At 31.0% G+C, this 18487-nt stretch overlaps 1 protein-coding gene across 1 annotated transcript in view; it reads left to right on the top strand.

The window, feature by feature from the left end:
* The window catches only part of LOC106472420 (paraplegin-like), a 50284-nt gene that overhangs the window by 21731 nt on the left and 10066 nt on the right, over window positions 1-18487 (top strand). The window contains exons 6-9 of the mRNA XM_013933068.2: window positions 1065-1298; window positions 9745-9894; window positions 10073-10217; window positions 14496-14604. Of these exons, the coding sequence (XP_013788522.2) occupies window positions 1065-1298; window positions 9745-9894; window positions 10073-10217; window positions 14496-14604 (638 nt within the window). The remainder of the gene's footprint in view (window positions 1-1064; window positions 1299-9744; window positions 9895-10072; window positions 10218-14495; window positions 14605-18487) is intronic.

Raw genomic sequence — 18487 nt, 5'->3', positions numbered from 1 at the left:
TTCTTCCCACTCTTGGTGCAGATGTCTTCTGCTAGTACGTGCAGTTCAAACTACTAGATCATAAGGCATGGCAACTGCTTGATTTTTGAAATGTATAAATTATGTTTCAAAACTCATAAATGTACATTTAATTTAACTGGCTAGTGGCTGTTGTCTCTGTAACCACTCAACTCAAGCTTTAACTATGGCTCACAATGAAAATAGCTTTGTTAGGAAGTCATTCTGAATCATACATTACTTTACATCCCCCTTTTCTTCTGATTTAATAATCTGCAGCTTCCTTCTTCATCATCGCCAGTATTTTGCATTACAACTCAAAGCTTTTCTTTGGCCATTTGGCATTTTTCAATAATACAAATAAAAATTCTTCTTTTGTCCATTTGCAGCTTGCTTTCTCTGCAACTGGTATCGCATGAAGATTACATCCACATCTGCTGCATCTTTTAACAAGTCCAGCATTTTGTAAACTTTGAATCGGATGCTTCTAACATCTGTTCTCCAAGATATGTACAATCTTGACCAAAAATTTGCTGATTGTCTTTAAAGTTACCAGTGATTACTGCCTTCTCGAGAATATTTGTAGATATAGTATTACAAAAATACCATGACCTTGGGCAAAGTTTAGTCGCACACTTTTTTCCATTTGCCAGAAAATAAAATCCATGTATATGTTCCAGTTTTTTTTCAGTGTTGGTGTTGATGAACACTGTTTGATTTCTCATATGACTGTGCTTATTCAGTAGAACTTGCAAGACGGCTGATAAAATACTGGATGTGTGCTTCCCAAAGGCAGAATACCATATGTGGTGTGTTTGACTTAGAGTTAGTGTTAAACATCTGTTAGAGGCTATAAATAGTTTTTTGCTTCACTGAATATGGGTGCTATACACATATACTGTTCGGTTTGACAAGATAATTCACTTTATCTCTGGCAGGTTTTAGTTTTGTTGTACAGATATTATTTATCTTTGCTAAATAAACTTTAAATTTTGTTGCAGAAAAAGATTATTACAAAAATTCAGTTTTTTTAATATTTCTTTTGATTTGCTGTGTTTCTATTTTAGGTTGAGCACAAGACATTTCACATGAACATCGTAGATGTAGAGAAGTTTGAGGAAAAACTCCGTCTTGCAGAAGAAACTCTTGGTATTCGACCGGACCAAGGAGTCCCTGTGGTATACGAACGTAACCAGGAGAGCACGTGGTTGTTGCTTGTATCTCTTGTAGCTGTTGCATTAATGATTCTTTTGATGTTTCGAACAGGACAGATTAAAACTCCTCAGAGTATGGATTTTCTTGTAAGTGTCAATGCTGTTTGATTTTGTTACCTTATTTCTTTAATAAATAGTTATTTATTCTTAAAATATAGTTAAACTTTTAATAACCAATTGCCCTTTACATAAGCAGTGTAATACCAATCCACATGGGTACTTTGTATAATGATGCTAATCATTGTAGTGTTTATAATGCTAGAAGGGATGTGCCACTATACATTAAAGAAAAAAAACACATTGATGAACTAAGCTGAATTTTTAATGGTTTTTGTCGCATAATTAGAAAGCAGAAAATTATGTTAGTTACAGGACATTATCTACATTTTTTGTGTTATTATTCTGTGCTCTGTGTTGCATTATTTGATTAAATAAAAAATGTTTAGTGCAGTAGTACCATTAGTATAAAAAAAGTAGGGTTAAGTGTCACTGACAGTGAACAGCAAGAAAAAGTACTTTATTTCTTCTTCTTTATATGTATTCTTTATTTATTAGTATAAAGGTAACTAAAATGTAAAAGTTAGAAACTTTTTTAGGTTAGAGTAAGTATAATAAAGAAAAAAGTAATAATAAAATAATTTTTTATGATGTATGCTTGGAAGCAACTTGTGAGTAGCCCGTACATTATATAATTCAATAGGGTAATGTGAGCTACACATTCACCAAGTGATTTACAACTTATAAAGTAGTCCCTCCTAATAATGACTTCCTTTTAGATATGACCATTATTTGTGCATGGAATACTTTTACATTGGTCTGACCTCCCATGAGTGACTTCCTGATAGATGCAACATATGACCATGATTTTTGGGTGGAAGGTCAGATAACAACCTTTCTTTAGTGACTTTTCTTCATTTCAATAAAAATGTATAAATGTGGTTGTTGTGTTCATGTATTTGATTTCACGTGTACATGTATGTACTAGGATCTGATTCAAGTGTAATTTGTTGATGTCCACAATGGGTGAATGATTAGATACAACACCACACAATGAAAGGTTTGTATTGTATGTGATATTGTTCAAAGTATGAAAATCTTTACCTCAATTATTCAATGTGATAAAAAAATAATTTCAATAGCAGTCAGTGCTTGGTTACACCAGTTGATACATGAGTATTTTGATGAGTAGTGTGCAATTGACAATGAAAATGAGACCATGATGCAAGCTGGGAAAACCCTCACCAGCCAATCAGCGGTGAGAATGAGTGTTTTCTGGAAATGCCAGGTGATGCATGATGTAGGTAATTAACTCTCCTGGTGAGTAGTTAGTCTGTGGCTTGCTGTATAAATATGACACATATCGAAGAATAATTCACTTTAAGGCCAGTGGCTCAAAATTTGTTTGGCTTTAGATTTTTCATTGCGTGGGGTGAGGAGAAACAAAAGTTTCTGACCACCCAAGGTTGTCTTTCAGGCCCCAGAATTTTCTTTGAGGCTTAAAATATTTTTAAACCTAAATTTCTGCCACAAGTTTTAATTTTTAATTTAAATAAATCAGTTAAATTTTTGTACAAAGATAGATTCTGTCTCACAATGCCTCAATAAAAGTAAAAACATAAACACTTCACCTTACTTTCACGTGCTGAAAAAGAACAACTAAATGCTTCTCAGTATCATATCTGCCAGACTAATGAACATTCAAAGTGACCCTGATAAAGTGCAAAATAAACAAAGATGGACGATTTTTTATAAAATAGATCCAGTGTCAATTTGTCATGTGTGAAATAAAAATGTGATACATGTAAATTTTATGAAATAAGAGAGGTGATTTTTTATCCAATACATGTGACTGATGAATAAATTATTTCACATGAAGCAAAAACAAAATAATTTTGAGTTATCTTTATTGAATTATTAACCATCATATTTATTATTATACCAGTTTGCTACATCATCTTATTACCTATACAGTATATAAAACCATTATGCTCAAGGATTGGCAGTAGTGAATGGCACAGCTTGGTCGTTTGTTAACTGGTTATTGATCCTTTTGATAACTTCCTGTCAGATATGACATTTTTATCATGGCAAATAGGTTGGTCTTATCTAAAAGGGACTACTGTATGGCACAAATATTAGTTAGACACAGTTCAAAGGACAATAAAACAATAATATTTAAGTATAAACGGATGTTACAAGTTTAAAGCTATTTAGGATAAACAAATGTAGTTTCATATTACAATTTGCAGTCATTCTAGAAAGAAACAAAAGGGTAATTTAGATTTATTTCAAATTTGTTTTGGGTAGTTACGAGATAGGTCAAATTGTCCAACCTCGTATAGAGTTAGGGTAGAGAAAATAACAGATAAAATATAAAGTTTTACTGAAAAAAAAACTTTGAAATTTACTTGAAGTTTTAGAGATTATGCAAATTAAATTTGAGATTTTACAGATGAAGAAGAGTATTTTTAATCCTAATGTGGAAATCACTTTGCACTCAGAGTAGTCAACATTTTGACTTGATATATCCATGAAGAAATTTTTTGTGAAAATACTTCACTAAAATTCTGACTTTTATGTTTACAAATGACTCTTCATGATTACTGAAGATTTACAAAATTTTGTGAAGGTACACAAAACATATTAGAAGTTATAGTATGGAAACTATAAAGGTCAATTTGGGATCGCAAACTTGGCCAATTCGACTGAGCTTGTAGCGAGAGAGTTAATGTAGGCAGTGGCATCCATTTGGCTGAATTCAGGTTCAATTGTACCAGCATATGACAGGACAAAGGATTATAAGATGGAGTCTTTATAATGATGGCATTGATGTTAATATTCTGCAGGATGTAGAGGCTAGTGCACCCATCAGTACTTAAGCCTGTTATTGATCATCAATGTTGCCAAGTCAGTACATTTTACAAATCACATATTCTAGGGACCAGAATCAATCTTAAAACTATCTAAATCTGTGTGTAAGTGAATGGATGTTACATGAATTTTATTGGAATGATATTTTTCGTGTAAAATATGCTCAAGACTCAGCAGAAACCTAAAATCACGAAATTGTTAAATAGGCTTAAGAATACGGATGTTAGAGAATTTTCAGATTTCCATCTTCAGTATAAACATTTCAAAAATAATTAACAACATTTGTAGTGTAAGTTCTTCGTCAGGTATTGCCTAAAATTAATTAATAAAAAGAGACAAAAATGTAATTCCAAATGGCAACAATGTTATATAATGAGTGTTATAAACCTAACCTCCATGCATGTAATAGTTAAATATTTGCTATAAAGACAGTTTGTCATCTTATACCTGATTAGATCAACCATTGTTTATATGGTGATCAATCTAAGTAGAGATATTTTGAGTGACATTATGGGCCCACCTTGCTAAATATTTTTTGGACAATCTTTTGCTTTTAACTCGGTAATGACTACATGCTTTCAGACTTAAGCACATAACATAACTCCCATTAAATTTCGTTCCAGTAATAAAACCAGTGGAAAAAATTGATTAAAACTTGACAAGAACTTTCATAAAAGGATGTAGTTTGAGAAAATAAAGTATTTAATTTTGTTTTTTTTCTACTATTTCAAATAAAAATTTGTTATTTAATGTAATCATTTTACTTAGACTCTGAGTAGTTCAACTACAGGGTGATTTTCATGTTAAGATAAAAATACTATTTATTATCTTACAGCTTTAACATTTCACTTGCATAATCTCTAGAACCTCCTAATTGAATATCATAAGCTTTTTAAGGTAAATGTTTATATTTTATTTTCCATTTTCTTTACCTTATCACTAACTCTAGTTGTTATCATCAACAGACAAGTGCAATGAAATGCTTAAAATTAAGAAATAGAAATATATATATATAAAAAACTACCTTTTAATCTTTGTTGAATAATCTAAAAATATCTTCCTTGGGTCATATGCGTACTTTCACGTCTTAATCCTTTCACTTTTAGTTTATTTTTAATGTTTTATTTTCCTTTCCTGTTCTTTATCTTTGATTATTTATGTCAGCAGGTGCCTATGAGTGATAGAATGTTAACATCGGCAGAGATAGTTTAGCTCCAGCAAAATCTAATGCATACTTATAACTTTATGAACAATTGTTTAATGAGGCAAAGCATAAATTTATCAGCTCATTAAACCTTTCAAATATGAATATTAAAACACAGATAATACATATTTAACTAAAATATAAAAGTAAAACTGAAATGCAATTTAACTGTCTATCAAACTAATATGTATAAGGTGAGAAAAAAGAGCCAAGGGACACTGCTTTCAACAATTAGTTATAACCATGCCATTCAAGTTAAAACTGTTGCTTAGCAACACAGCTTCTCCTTTGCAAATGGGTATGGCTTATCATGAACTGAGGAATTTTTACAATGGTTTGCTCGGAAACAAAATTTCTTGGAATGTACTTGAATTACTAGTAAACAACCTATATACTATACTTTGAAAGTCTGCACAGAATCGTCTACATTACACACACAGTTTCTTCTATAACAGCTCTTAAAGTTGAGATTTGTAACTGTGAGAGCATAATGAGATATCAAAATTCAAGTTAAATAATAGTATTTTAGAAGTTTCTTTTGAAATAAAAGAATAAAAACTTTGATAATATTAAACTTTGAATTATAATGTACTTGATGATAATAATTTCATTAAAATATATTGACATTAAAGTGGTTTAATTAAATTTTGAAGGGAACACAATAACATGCATAGAAATGGTTTTAAAAATGGTGTCATCATTATATGGTTAAGGGACAGTCAGGACTGAAAATACAATATTGTTATATATATTAGTTTAAAAAAGTAGGCTTAAGTTTTCGTGACAGTACTATATTTTTTGTTTTTCATGTATATTTTTTATTATTATTATAAAAGTAACAAATATAAAAAATCGAAACTTCTTAGTTCAGATAAGGTTAGACTAGATAAGATAAAGAAGAGTAATAATAATAATAATAAATTCTTCAGGAGCTATGCTCACAAGTAGTTTGTGCATTACCTAATTCAGTAGGATAACATGGGCTACACGTTCATCTAAAAGCTTTTGATAAGGTACTACACGAAAGATTAGTTAAGAATATCACATCAGTAGGTTGATGGGAAATGACTAGTTAGAATGTAAATGTGGATGGATGGGGAAACCTCTAGTCGACCTCGACCCTTGTTATTAGTGAAGTATTTCAGGTGTCAATGCTTGGGTCTTTGCACTTTCTTATTTACTTTAATGATACGGGTATAATTAGTAAATTTGTGAAGTTTTCTGATGACATTAAAGTTTTGGGTATTTGTAGCTTGAGAAAAGATAAATTAGTTATGTAAAGTTTCAATCTGGTAAATCCATCTTGGTTTTCATTTATAATATCATATTTCACTAAATGATTTTTAAAACTTCTTTCATTAGACTAGAATGTTTCCTACTACAGAAGTAGGACTAACTGGAATGACCCAGGGAAATGAAAAGTTGTCACAAAAACCTTTCAAAATAGCTCATAAAAGTCTATGAAAAAAGACTCCCTTTGATCTTGGTTAAGCACACATAATTAAGACAATTCAGTAGGTGTTGGAGTAGAAATTCACAGGTAAACTTGTGACGAGTACGTTGATTCTTCAGTGGATGGATCATGTTGAAACGTTCCTCAGTAGCATGATTATGTTCAGTGAGATAACATTCCATTTGAGTGTAGCAGTCTGTAGACTTAACTGGTGAAATTAGAACCCACACCACCAACCAGGAGTATGTAGGAGACTCAGTGTAAGATGATGTTTGATATGATATTTTACAATAAAAGATCTGTTGCCCCTTTTTCTTCCAAATATATACTGTCAACTGGACTTATGTACTTGAACACTTTTGAGCATTTTTTCTTCACCCACTTGAAAGCCTATATAGCTATTTATCTGTCATAATAAAAATAGACTTACATGACAAACTGGCCATGTGGGAACATTACTTTGAGCACTATGGTCTCCAAACTTCATATTTATAGACTTTTGATGCATTCAAGTACATGTACTCAGGTAACTACATTTGCTGCCATCAAGGATCATACTAGTAGAATAACTAATACAGTTATGTTTGTCAGTGTATTTGACAAATAGTGAAGTTACTTGTTCCATGGTCAGTCGAGGTTATCTGGAAGTGATATAAAGCCTAAAGTTAAAGTTTAACTTGTGTTCAAATACTTTCATAAAAAGTGAAGTAATTGTATTATTTTCATTGGCTGTGCACTATATTGAAAATGATACCAGAAACCAAGAGCTTGCTTGTAATTTGATTATACACTTTTTGTGACCATAAAAAATAAAAATAAAATTCTGTATGTGTTTATTGTTTAGAAAGACATAAGGCTGTATTTGTCATAAAAGAATCGATTCAACTTTTTCAAAAACTTCCCATGCCTAAGCCTAGAGTAATTTGATTGCTTTGTTTTTCCACTGTGTCTTAATGGTTGATTAATGGCCTAGTTAAGACTGCTACTTACAGATTTGATCACATGTATACTGAATTCAGATATTTGTTTTATTTTGCATCTAATACATGTGCTGCCAAGTTGAGTCAAAAGTGTTAAATAAGTTACTTAGGTCCTACACTAATCCTGTTTATGTGATGTATTTATGCAGTTTATTCTGAATTTTTGTTTCATTCTAGTTCAAGAGATTTTATTAAATTATTTTTACATTGGTATTGTCCTCATGGAAGTATATTATTTGAGGATGTTTTCATCACATACATATTTTTAAACTTTTTTCCTTTTGATTTTTTTCCTACTCTCATGATTTTATGTCTGAGGAGATGGAGAAATACTTTTAAAATTTATTTCCTTACTGAATATTTATATGTAACAAATCTGTACACAGAAATTGTCATATAAGATGATCTTTATTATTAACTTTTTAACTATGGGTACCCCTTTAAACACTTTTCTGTGCAAGTTGCCGTGTTCCATTGAAAATTTAGTTAAACATCTTTATTATCAATATATGTGAATTAAGCTAACATTATAATGTATGTTATGATTCAAAGTTTTATGTCCCATATTTCAAAAGAAACCTTTAAAAAAACTATTTAAAACTTCAGATGTATTGTAACATGACCAATAAGTTATGAAAACTCTCTACTTTGGCACTCTGTATCTTCAATAATACAATGACAGTTCTGTAGATAACATCTAGGCCATAAGATGCTTACATAACCTTTTGACTCATACATTTCAAAGTTCCTTGAATGAATACAGTTGAAACAAGTAATAATTTTTTTCAACTCATGACTTGTGCCACAACCACATTTAGCAGATTCGTTTGAGCTGTGTAGCCTACATGTAGATGGTACATACACATGTATACTGATTAGGAAGAGCTCATTTTATACTATAATCTAACAATGGGTATTTTGAAATTTGTGCACAGTTCTCATCACAGGATACATGTAACTGACTGTAGTATTGTTGGCTGCTTGATTGACTATAGCATTTATGGTTGTATTTTACTTCAATGTGTTATAGTTAGAGATACAGTTTATATTACTATTACATTTTAGTTAATTATGTATTAGTTATGTATACTTGAAAGGTTTAAACATTTTTTAAATATACTTTGCGTCAGTTCTCAAGGTTTACAATATTATGTGGTGCACGACAATTTTGCCGAAGGGCTCTGCTTGTCTACCAGAGACACCATAATATGCATCGAGGGCACTTTTGATTTGTGTCAAGATAAATAATTAGTGGTAAAGGACGAGAAAGGAAAATAAAACATTAAAAATTAACTATATGTGAAAAGGAAAAGACCTGAAACGATGAATTTAACAAAAGGAAAATCTTTAAAGGTATTTTACAAAAAAATTAAAAGGTTTGTGTTGTTTTTTTCTATCTCCTAATTTTAATTATTTCATTGCATCGTATGTTGATGATAATAGCTAGAGTTAGTGTTATGGTAGAGAAAAATAAAAACCAAATATTTACTTTAAAAAACTTTTGATATTCATTTAGGAGGTTCCAGAGGTTATGTAAGTGAAATATGAAAACTGTACAATGAAGAAAAGTATTTTTATACTTGAAATGAAAATCACCTTGCACTCAAATTCTTTTAACAGTCTTGAATATAAAAACTATTAAAGATAAATAAGATTTTTATTAGAAAGACATAATAATAATAATGTCATTCTTTGTGTACAAAATACTTATAGATATTAATAAAATTCTATGAAGTTTTGTGAGGAATGCTCAGAGTTACCGTATGTTTTTTGCATACATGTCCTTCCCCAGTCAAAGTGATGCAAACTTTGTCAGCTCGTGCTGAAAGGGTTAATGTTTCTTGTTTGGAGAGTATATTATCATGGAGGATCATCATATACTCTTGCACCAAATGTTTTCAAAAGGCAGTAATGATTTTTACCAGACTTAGGTTGCCAGGCTGTTAAACGAGGGAACCTGTTTCATGATATATTTAAAATAATACTTAGTACTGTGAAATAAACTAGAATTTTATTATTTTCCAGTCACAGCTAGGCCGTGCTAAATATACAATAGTTGACCCTCTTAACCCTTCTGGAAAAGGAGTTCGCTTTAAAGATGTAGCTGGACTGAAGGAAGCGAAGGTGGAGATTATGGAATTTGTAGATTACTTAAAGCGCCCTGAAAGATATAAGGTATGTTTTTTAATGATTTTTGTTGTGCTCTGTTTTTCTATTTTGTATTATAACTTCATCATAAGTCAGTTAATAAACATTGTTTTTCTCTGTGGCATAGTGATCTGTATTGTATAATATTTATTGTATAAATAGCTTCAAATTACTTCCAATTTACTTTATTTTATGATTTTATCAGTCCTTAGGTGCCAAAATTCCAAAAGGTGTTCTCCTGCTAGGTCCTCCAGGATGTGGAAAAACTATGCTTGCAAAGGCAGTGGCTACAGAAGCTAATGTTCCTTTCTTAGCAATGGCTGGATCAGAGTTTATTGAAATGATTGGAGGTAAATATATTTAATAGTGCTTTTTGCTCTGAATTTTTAAGTGCACCACATTTTATTTTTCTAAAAATTATAATAATACAGAAATGATTCAAACAGCTTGAAGAGACAAAGTTATGTCCATATTTTGGTGCTGAAACCATTTACTGAACCTGGGAAATAATACTAAATATATAGCAGTTTTTGGGCAAAGTGCACTTTGGGACTTGAGAAAGAAATCACTGTCTCGTCATTCATTTGAGTCAACATTTTGACCCATTCTGAATGGTTAGAATTTCCGAACTGTAATATATCCATATAGATAATTCTAAATATTTTAGAAGGTAATATTGTAGTAATGATCAGAATTTTACTTTTATCTTGCTATTTTACTCAAATTACACTATTCTTGTGTTGTTTTGTTCTTCTGTCCTGCACACTATGATTTGTCTCATTTTTGAGACTTTCTTCTTCAGAGTATTTTTTAGCTATCAGCTACTCTTGTCCTCCTGTTTCTTTTATTCAGGATAAGATTTTTACCATCCAGACTTCCTTAACTCTCTCTCTCTATGAGCTTGATCCCAGGGACCAACCTCATAACCATTTTGTGTTTGTTATATTTTTCATACTATAACTTTTAATACAGTAAGCATACCTTCATGAAATTTTATCAGTATACATTACAAGGCTATCTTACACAAAATATCAGATTTTTGTAATTAATGATTTGCTCATGCATTTTTTCTTTTCAAATGTTGACTATCCAACATGCAAAGTAATTTTTATTTTAAGATCAAAATACTTTTATACATCCGAAGATTGTCCAAATTTCACATGCAAAATCTTTATAACTTCCTAGTAAACTCCAGATAATTATCAAACGTTTTTTTTAGAAAAAATTTTATATTTCATTTTCACTATTGTATCTCTGTATGAGTTTAGTTGATTTAACCGACCTTATAACCACCATAAAAAATTAGGAAATACACATAAGTTATGCTTTTTTCTTTCTAGAATGACTACAAATCATAACACGAAACCACAAATTTTTAGTGTAAATAGTTTAAATCTCATAACATTATACATCTATATATATTTATTATTTTTATTTTATTAATCATTCAGCCATGTCTGACTAACATTACAGAAGTTGCAATGATGCGCTGCACGTGCACTCATGATATATGTCCAGTAGTATAAAACTGGCCTTTACAAAGTGACCTGTCTTGGCTGTGTTTTAGTGGACCAATATTTTCTAAAATACAGTTACATTTTGGTCATAATACATTACATATATATATATATATATATATATATATTTACAAGGTAGTTCTTAAATTTCAGTTATTTTCTTAAAACATAGAACAGTAAATAAAGAACTGTGAAAACAATTATGTCTTCTACTTACAAACTTCGTACTCGCTTGCCACTTGCTGTAATTTGCTAAACCTTATCAAATTTCACACATTGAGAATGTAAAACAAAATAATTTTTTTAGGTTTTATATATATACATATTGAAATAACAAAAAAAACATAAATTACTATATCAATACCACAGAATTCCTATAATTTATCAGGCTTAATAACTAAGCTGTATTTGGGTCAAAAATTAGCTCCAAATTCTCTTACCTTTCCACTTTGATTCTACCATGAAAAGAAAGGTTTCCTGCATAAACAATTTGCAGAGGCTGAGAAAACCATGTGGGGGACATTCTGAGTTTTCAGTTGGTCATACACATGTCAGAGAGAGAAGTAGGTGTGTGTAAGCAAGTATTTCCAAAAATGGAAGAGGTGGGCAAGGCCACCTTGGTTGATTCACTAAACATAATAATATCTCAGAAAATAGAAATGGAAGGAGGCTCTTATTTTACATTCTAGCTTGTCAGTATTGGTAATTTGAGTTTCTGATTCCTAAGAAACTATAGACTTCATATTTTGACATCAAAAACATCTAATTTGAACCAAAGCAGTATTCAGCATACCTTGTGACACACTAAAATCAACATTTAGAAATTTAATATTTAAATCAAATTTAAGAAATTAACTAATTTATAATACTAAAATTTGGGTTACAATCGACAGTGTGATACCAAACTTATTTACATACATTCATAAAAGAGTTGTTCAATAAAATTTTGAATGAAAGTCTACACATGTGATGACATGCCCTTTGACCCCTGACCATAGGAAGACCCTTTAAGATAAGGTTAACTATGGCTCACAGTGATTTAGTTTCCATTACTACTTAACTCTTACTTTCTTTTGTAAACTTATTTGTTATAAGATACTCATCTTTTCCCCTACTCCTAAGTTTTGGCTGACTATGAAAGAGCTTCTTCCCTCACATGTCTTTAGAAAATTTCATCTACAATAGCATCCCATTCAGGAAAAGAATGGCAGAAAGAGGTGATTAGGATTTTTAGCATTTTGACCTACTTTTGGTAGTCATACCTTTTGAGAAATGACCATCTAGTAATTCTCATCCTTTTGCATTGCTTTACTTCTCAACTGACATCAGTACTTCTTTTTGTTCATTTTGACCCTGTTAATTAGCCAAAAGTAAACATAAGCATTTTGAGACACCTTTACCAATTCAATGACTCTCTTCTCTTGCAGGAGAATTTCCCATCTGGATTGTTACATTAAGAGTTATTTGTGGAACTCTTAGCTTTGGGTTAATTAGACTCAACTGATATTTTAATATGGTCTTGATGTCCTTTCCTCTCATTTCTGATTCAGTTGTTTACAAATTTTGTATCAGGAATTCTCAATTTTCTTTGAGAAAGGAGAAGTCAGAATTATTTGTAATGCTTTCTCAGACTTTTACTTCCATCTCTTTATGGTTCTAAAGATAACAGGAGGATGGAGACCTTCTATAGACTTGTCTTAAGCCTTTTTTTTCCTAGAGACACCTCATTTTCAATTACATAAGGTTATTATGAAAGATTCGTAGAGCCATTGGTTTATGGTTGTGGATATACAAGATACTTATCTTCATATCCTTATTCATCTGTAGTCCTGTCAATTCTTTTTGGCATTATGGGTAATTTATCAGATCAGTTCCCCCTCCACTCGACTACATATGTTTTCTATCAAGTACTCTTGTTTTTGCTAATCTTCTCCATTCATCCAAAATTGATTTTTACTTTTACATGGATGATCGATTTATTCTGATTTTTTCGTTAATTCAGCTTTTTACACATTCACAATTGATCACCAAGCTGGTTACCTCTTGTGGTTGGATCATGCATAACTCCAGTTCTCATTTAGTACCAACACAGTATTTGATATATCTGGGGATTTGGATCAACACATTTCAAGATAAATTTCTCTGTCTCTTATAGCATTGTAAGTTTTATCTCTTGTGTACATATTCCCATGTCTTCCACACCTACCACCAGAAACATCCTTTCTGCTTTGGGGATGATGGCTTCTTTTCACGAAGTCATTCCCTTGGGGTTCTCTCACATGTGACATCTCCAATGGGACCTTACTTCTTAGTGGAGTCCAACTGCAAACCTTTTGTCATGCAGCATTTCTGTTTCGTCCATCTCTCTCTCTCGTAGTTAATCAGTTTTGGTTGCATCTAAAGTTTACTTTGAGACGTGGTTTTCTGTCACAAATGAAATTAAGGAATATGAAATATGGGTGGGGAATATATTTAATTTCTTTTGACAGTGTGCAGTAAGTCACAGGGAAGGTTGAGAATTCTGAGTATGTTGACGCATGCTCTTCATTACATCAAGGACATTCAGAACTTTGAGTCACTTGGTTTTTGACATCATGAAGGTAACTCAACTAGGAAAAGCTTTCAGCATTTCAGACTTGTTTCCTGACCTGAAATACAATATAATCCTGAAAATGTGAAATTCTGTAAAATTTTATATTTTTCCTAATTGCTTTTATTTTTCTCAGTATTTGGAAAAAGATGATCTTAATTTTTTTGTATGATATATTAAAAAGTAAATACTAATTTCTTCCATTGTCCAAGTGGAAGTTATTTGGCCAGTATGCTATTTGATTTTTCTGTGCCTTTTTTAACCATTCTATGTATTCAGAGTTCATTATTAAATCGTATTGAATATAATCTTTACTTGAAGAAGCAGATCTTTTTATACTCAAATTGAACACAAAAAAAAAAGATTTTTTTTTTAGTTTCTATAAAGTGATGTTGAAAAGAAATTGTGTCCTCCTACTGTTGTTTTTTTCATATGATTATTGGTTGAAAAAAGAAGAGTTTCACCAAAGGTTTGTAAATGAGAATAAGCACTCTTTATGTTTGTTTGTTTTTATATTTCAGGGTTAGGTGCAGCTCGGGTGAGGGATTTGTTCAGAGAAGCTCGTAAACGAGCTCCTTGTATTGTTTATATAGATGAACTAGATGCTATTGGTCGACGTCGAAGTGGAGGGCAAGTATTATGTTATTTGAAATAATTCTATCAGTATGAAGAAATTTCTATACAGGAAAATGTTTAATATAAACAACAGATGTAATTGTTTATAATTGGCTTCATAGCATGCCTGTATATGATCATCAAAACACATCACTTAGTAACATACTGTGGATATTCATATATTTATATACTTTGAAAATTGCATAGATTCATGTACATGTCTAACAAAGTTCTTTAAAAAATACAAGTAAAATGGTGTCAAAGAGAAAGTGAGGAATGTATTGTCCACATTTCATTCAAAGAATTTTATATGAAATACGAGGCAATTAGATAAAAAAAAGTAGAACAAATGGGCTGAGTAGTCTTATTTTTTCCTTCTTTCTAATTTAGATAGTTCAGTTTATAAGTACAATGTACAGATTACATACATGTGGAAATTGCTTACATAATTTTTCAAATTAGCTGTAATTACAAGAAAAAAAATTTAAATATATGCCTTTGTTGCAACTAAAGAAAACTATGGCTTGCAGAGTGACAGTATTATTTTTTCTTTGTCATACTTGAGATAATTTAAACAACATTATTTGTAAAAAATGCTACGATATGTAAGAGGTATTTGAAATGTACTCTTTTCAGATTGAACACAAGAGCTGTAGCTTGATTAACATTCTAACCTTTGTTTAAAAAGGCCTATGATTTGATGATAAATATAAAAGTTTTGTCTTCCTTAGCCTAACATGTGTGAAAAACTAAAAATAAGTGGCACATTATAAGTTTAGCATTTTTTACTAAACTAGAAAAATATCCTTTTATTCAAAATTGGAAAGAATTTATAAATAAACTTATTTCCGAAATAGGTAAGCACCTGAATTGTGCATTTTTTTATCTTATATCGTAGTAAAATGTATTAAAACATTGTTTTTATTGGTTTCTACATAACTGTATGCTGAAACTGTTTCAGATTCCTCTTGAAGTATATGTCTATATTTTAGTTTTTTTTGTAAGAGACAACTTAGTCACTGATATCTGCCGTATTTTAATCGTTTTCTCTACAGCATATATAAATATATGTAAGTTACTTACATTGATATTTATATAACACTTAATTACCTACGTTAATTAAGTGATAAGTATAAGTTTAGTATGGAGTTTTGTTTTTAGAATGCCAAACCAATTAAAGTGAATATGTGTTGAAAACTTTAACTATTTAATTAATGTTCATGACACTGCACCTTTATACAAAATGTGTCAAATTATTCTCTCAGACTAAGTTCACACAAATACCAATTTTCAGAATGAAAATATAGTCTTCGTGAATTATGATAAAAGTTAATATTGCATTCACAGTGTTCTATGAAATATGTACAAAGTCTGTTACCCACACTGAACAGAATAGGTAAATAGTAGGTTACATACCTGTGCTTGAAATATAGGTTTTTCTTAGTTGAGATATTTGTGTTATGATCAGTCTTTTAAAATATGAGTTCAAAATGAAAGGCTAATATCAACTTTAGGCCCTGACTTATAAGAACAAACTTCTTTTATATTTTAGTAAAACAAAGCAGTTATAATACATATCAAATCCTTGAAGTAAGGCATAATTTGTAGTTGGTAGGATGCTGTACCATATACCTGTTTTTATAGGTTTGTTGCAATGAAGATATCAAATGTTTAAACAGTTTTCTATTTGTACATTTGTTTTTAATCTTTTAAGACATTTTAGGTTTTTAGGTATGTAGTGAGTGCATTATTTTTTAAAATATAATGTCAGTTTGAGTATGAGAGTTTAAAGTATGATTAGTATTAACATGAATAATTCAGTTTTTGTATTCCATTGCTTTTTTAATGGAGGAATGCATTGTGCTTTAACATTCATCAAACTCGAAATGCTCATTGTTGCTATGAGTTGTGGGTGGCTTTTGGCACACAAAAACGAAAGGCTAGAGAAGCTAATGCTGTGATTAAAGAATATCACAATAGGTTAAATGGATCATGCAGTGAGCTTAGATAAATATTTACGTTGCACATGTTTGACAATGGTTTTTGTTTTTATAAAGTTTATCTCTTCAGCAATATGTTTCTCCATTTTGTGTTAGTAAACATCTGGAAAAACAAAGGTCTGTACAAAATCAGATGTGATGGTGTGAATAAGATTGTATTACAAGAGATTTGAGAGTTTGGGCATCTGTGGAGCAATCAGAGTGGCATAATATAAAAACTAGATTATTTGGGTCAGTGTGATAGATGAATGTGATTTGTTTCACTGCTTTTAGTTTTACTAAATTATTACATCTGCATTTTATTCTTCTTCTAAAGACTTCCTTATAGAAATAATCAGAAAAAACGAAATGGTGTGTTTAAGTGTTATATGCTCACAAAAAGAAACCTATCATTCTATAGGTATTTGAAGAACTTATAGCATTCCGCCACAATTTAATTCTTCGTATTGTTCGTTGACACTGAGCAACTGGTACATAATTGAATAGAGTTGTTTAAACATATGTTTAACAACATGTAAAAGCTTGGAATGGTCTGTTCTTTCATTGGGGGTGTGTCTGTGAGCCAGACTAGTTTCGGAGAATTCCACTCTTCATCAATGACCCTGGACACTACCCTGGCTCACAGACACACCCCCCAATGAAAGAATAGACCATTCCAAGGTTTTACTTGTTGTTAAACAACTATTTAATCCGAGAAACACTCATTTAAAATGTCAGATTCATGCTTTAAACAGAATTCACTAACTGACATGTTTGAATATTACTGCTTACTTGTACTTTATCAAACAAAAATATTAAAAGTTATTTTCCTTTATATTCTTGAGCACTTGATATTTCATGTTTATTTAAAACTGTGAAGCATATTTACAAAAAATTCTTTTCAACAGTACATGTCAACTATGTGTTTTGTGGGAAGTATTTCCTCAGCTCATTCATATTTCCTTTTACACAGAGAAATCATTTTCATTTTGTCATCCCATTCACAGCATTAAGAATTGCAAAACAAAGATTCCTTGAAATATTTAGTAGTTTCTAATATTGTCACTAAAAGTACTGGGGTAGCATTTCTTATGGATGGTTGCTTCTAGGCCCCCAAGTTTTAAATGATTGGGCCCATTCTTTGGCCTTAATCATAGTTGGGTCTTATTTATTGACACTTTCTAGAGACTGTTGGTACCCTTTTGATGGAATAGACCACCACCATACTTTCATAAATCTGCTCCAGTTATAAAAACACTTTAAGGTCTTTCCGTCATGTAGATCATCCAAGAGTTGTTCATTTGGATTCAGATTGACTAAACCAAATCCTGATTGTAACTTACATGAATCCACTGTTTAACAATACTTGTTGTCTGTTGTGGTTGATTATCATGTCCATAAAGGTACGGACCAATACCATATTGGTGCAATAGTATGTAGAATGTCACAGTACAGCAAAATCTTCGTGACTCACTCTACTATTACTAGTGAACCGAATCCACACTGGTTAAGATACCCAGCTCTTTTTGTGACAAGGTAAACACATCATAGACATAGTATTTTTGGGATTGCCATCATGCTTAGATTTGTTCATTTGAAGCAATATGTTGTAGGAGTCATCACTCCACATAAAATTTATTTCTTTTTTTCATCCATGATAGATAACACATAGAAACTGCAGTTCTGACCTCGTAAAGACCAAATGATTGATTTAATGACTTGCAGTTTCTTTCACAATGTGTTTTAAAGCTCACTTGGTATGAATAGTGTTTATTTTTGAACCAACGAGCTTATGTTCCACATTAGTTCTTCCACTCTGTTATTTCTAATTCTGCAACTAATAACCATTCTTCTATGAAAGTTCATTAATTTCTTTCCTTGTGGTATCTACTGATGTCGCCAATAATAACCATTCCTCT

The sequence above is a fragment of the Limulus polyphemus genome, unplaced genomic scaffold, assembly GCF_000517525.1.
Source record: "Limulus polyphemus unplaced genomic scaffold, Limulus_polyphemus-2.1.2 Scaffold5314, whole genome shotgun sequence".
In the NCBI taxonomy this organism is placed as follows: domain Eukaryota; kingdom Metazoa; phylum Arthropoda; class Merostomata; order Xiphosura; family Limulidae; genus Limulus; species Limulus polyphemus.
Note: the sequence above shows the minus strand (reverse complement) of the source record. Positions and strands in the feature narration are given on the sequence as shown.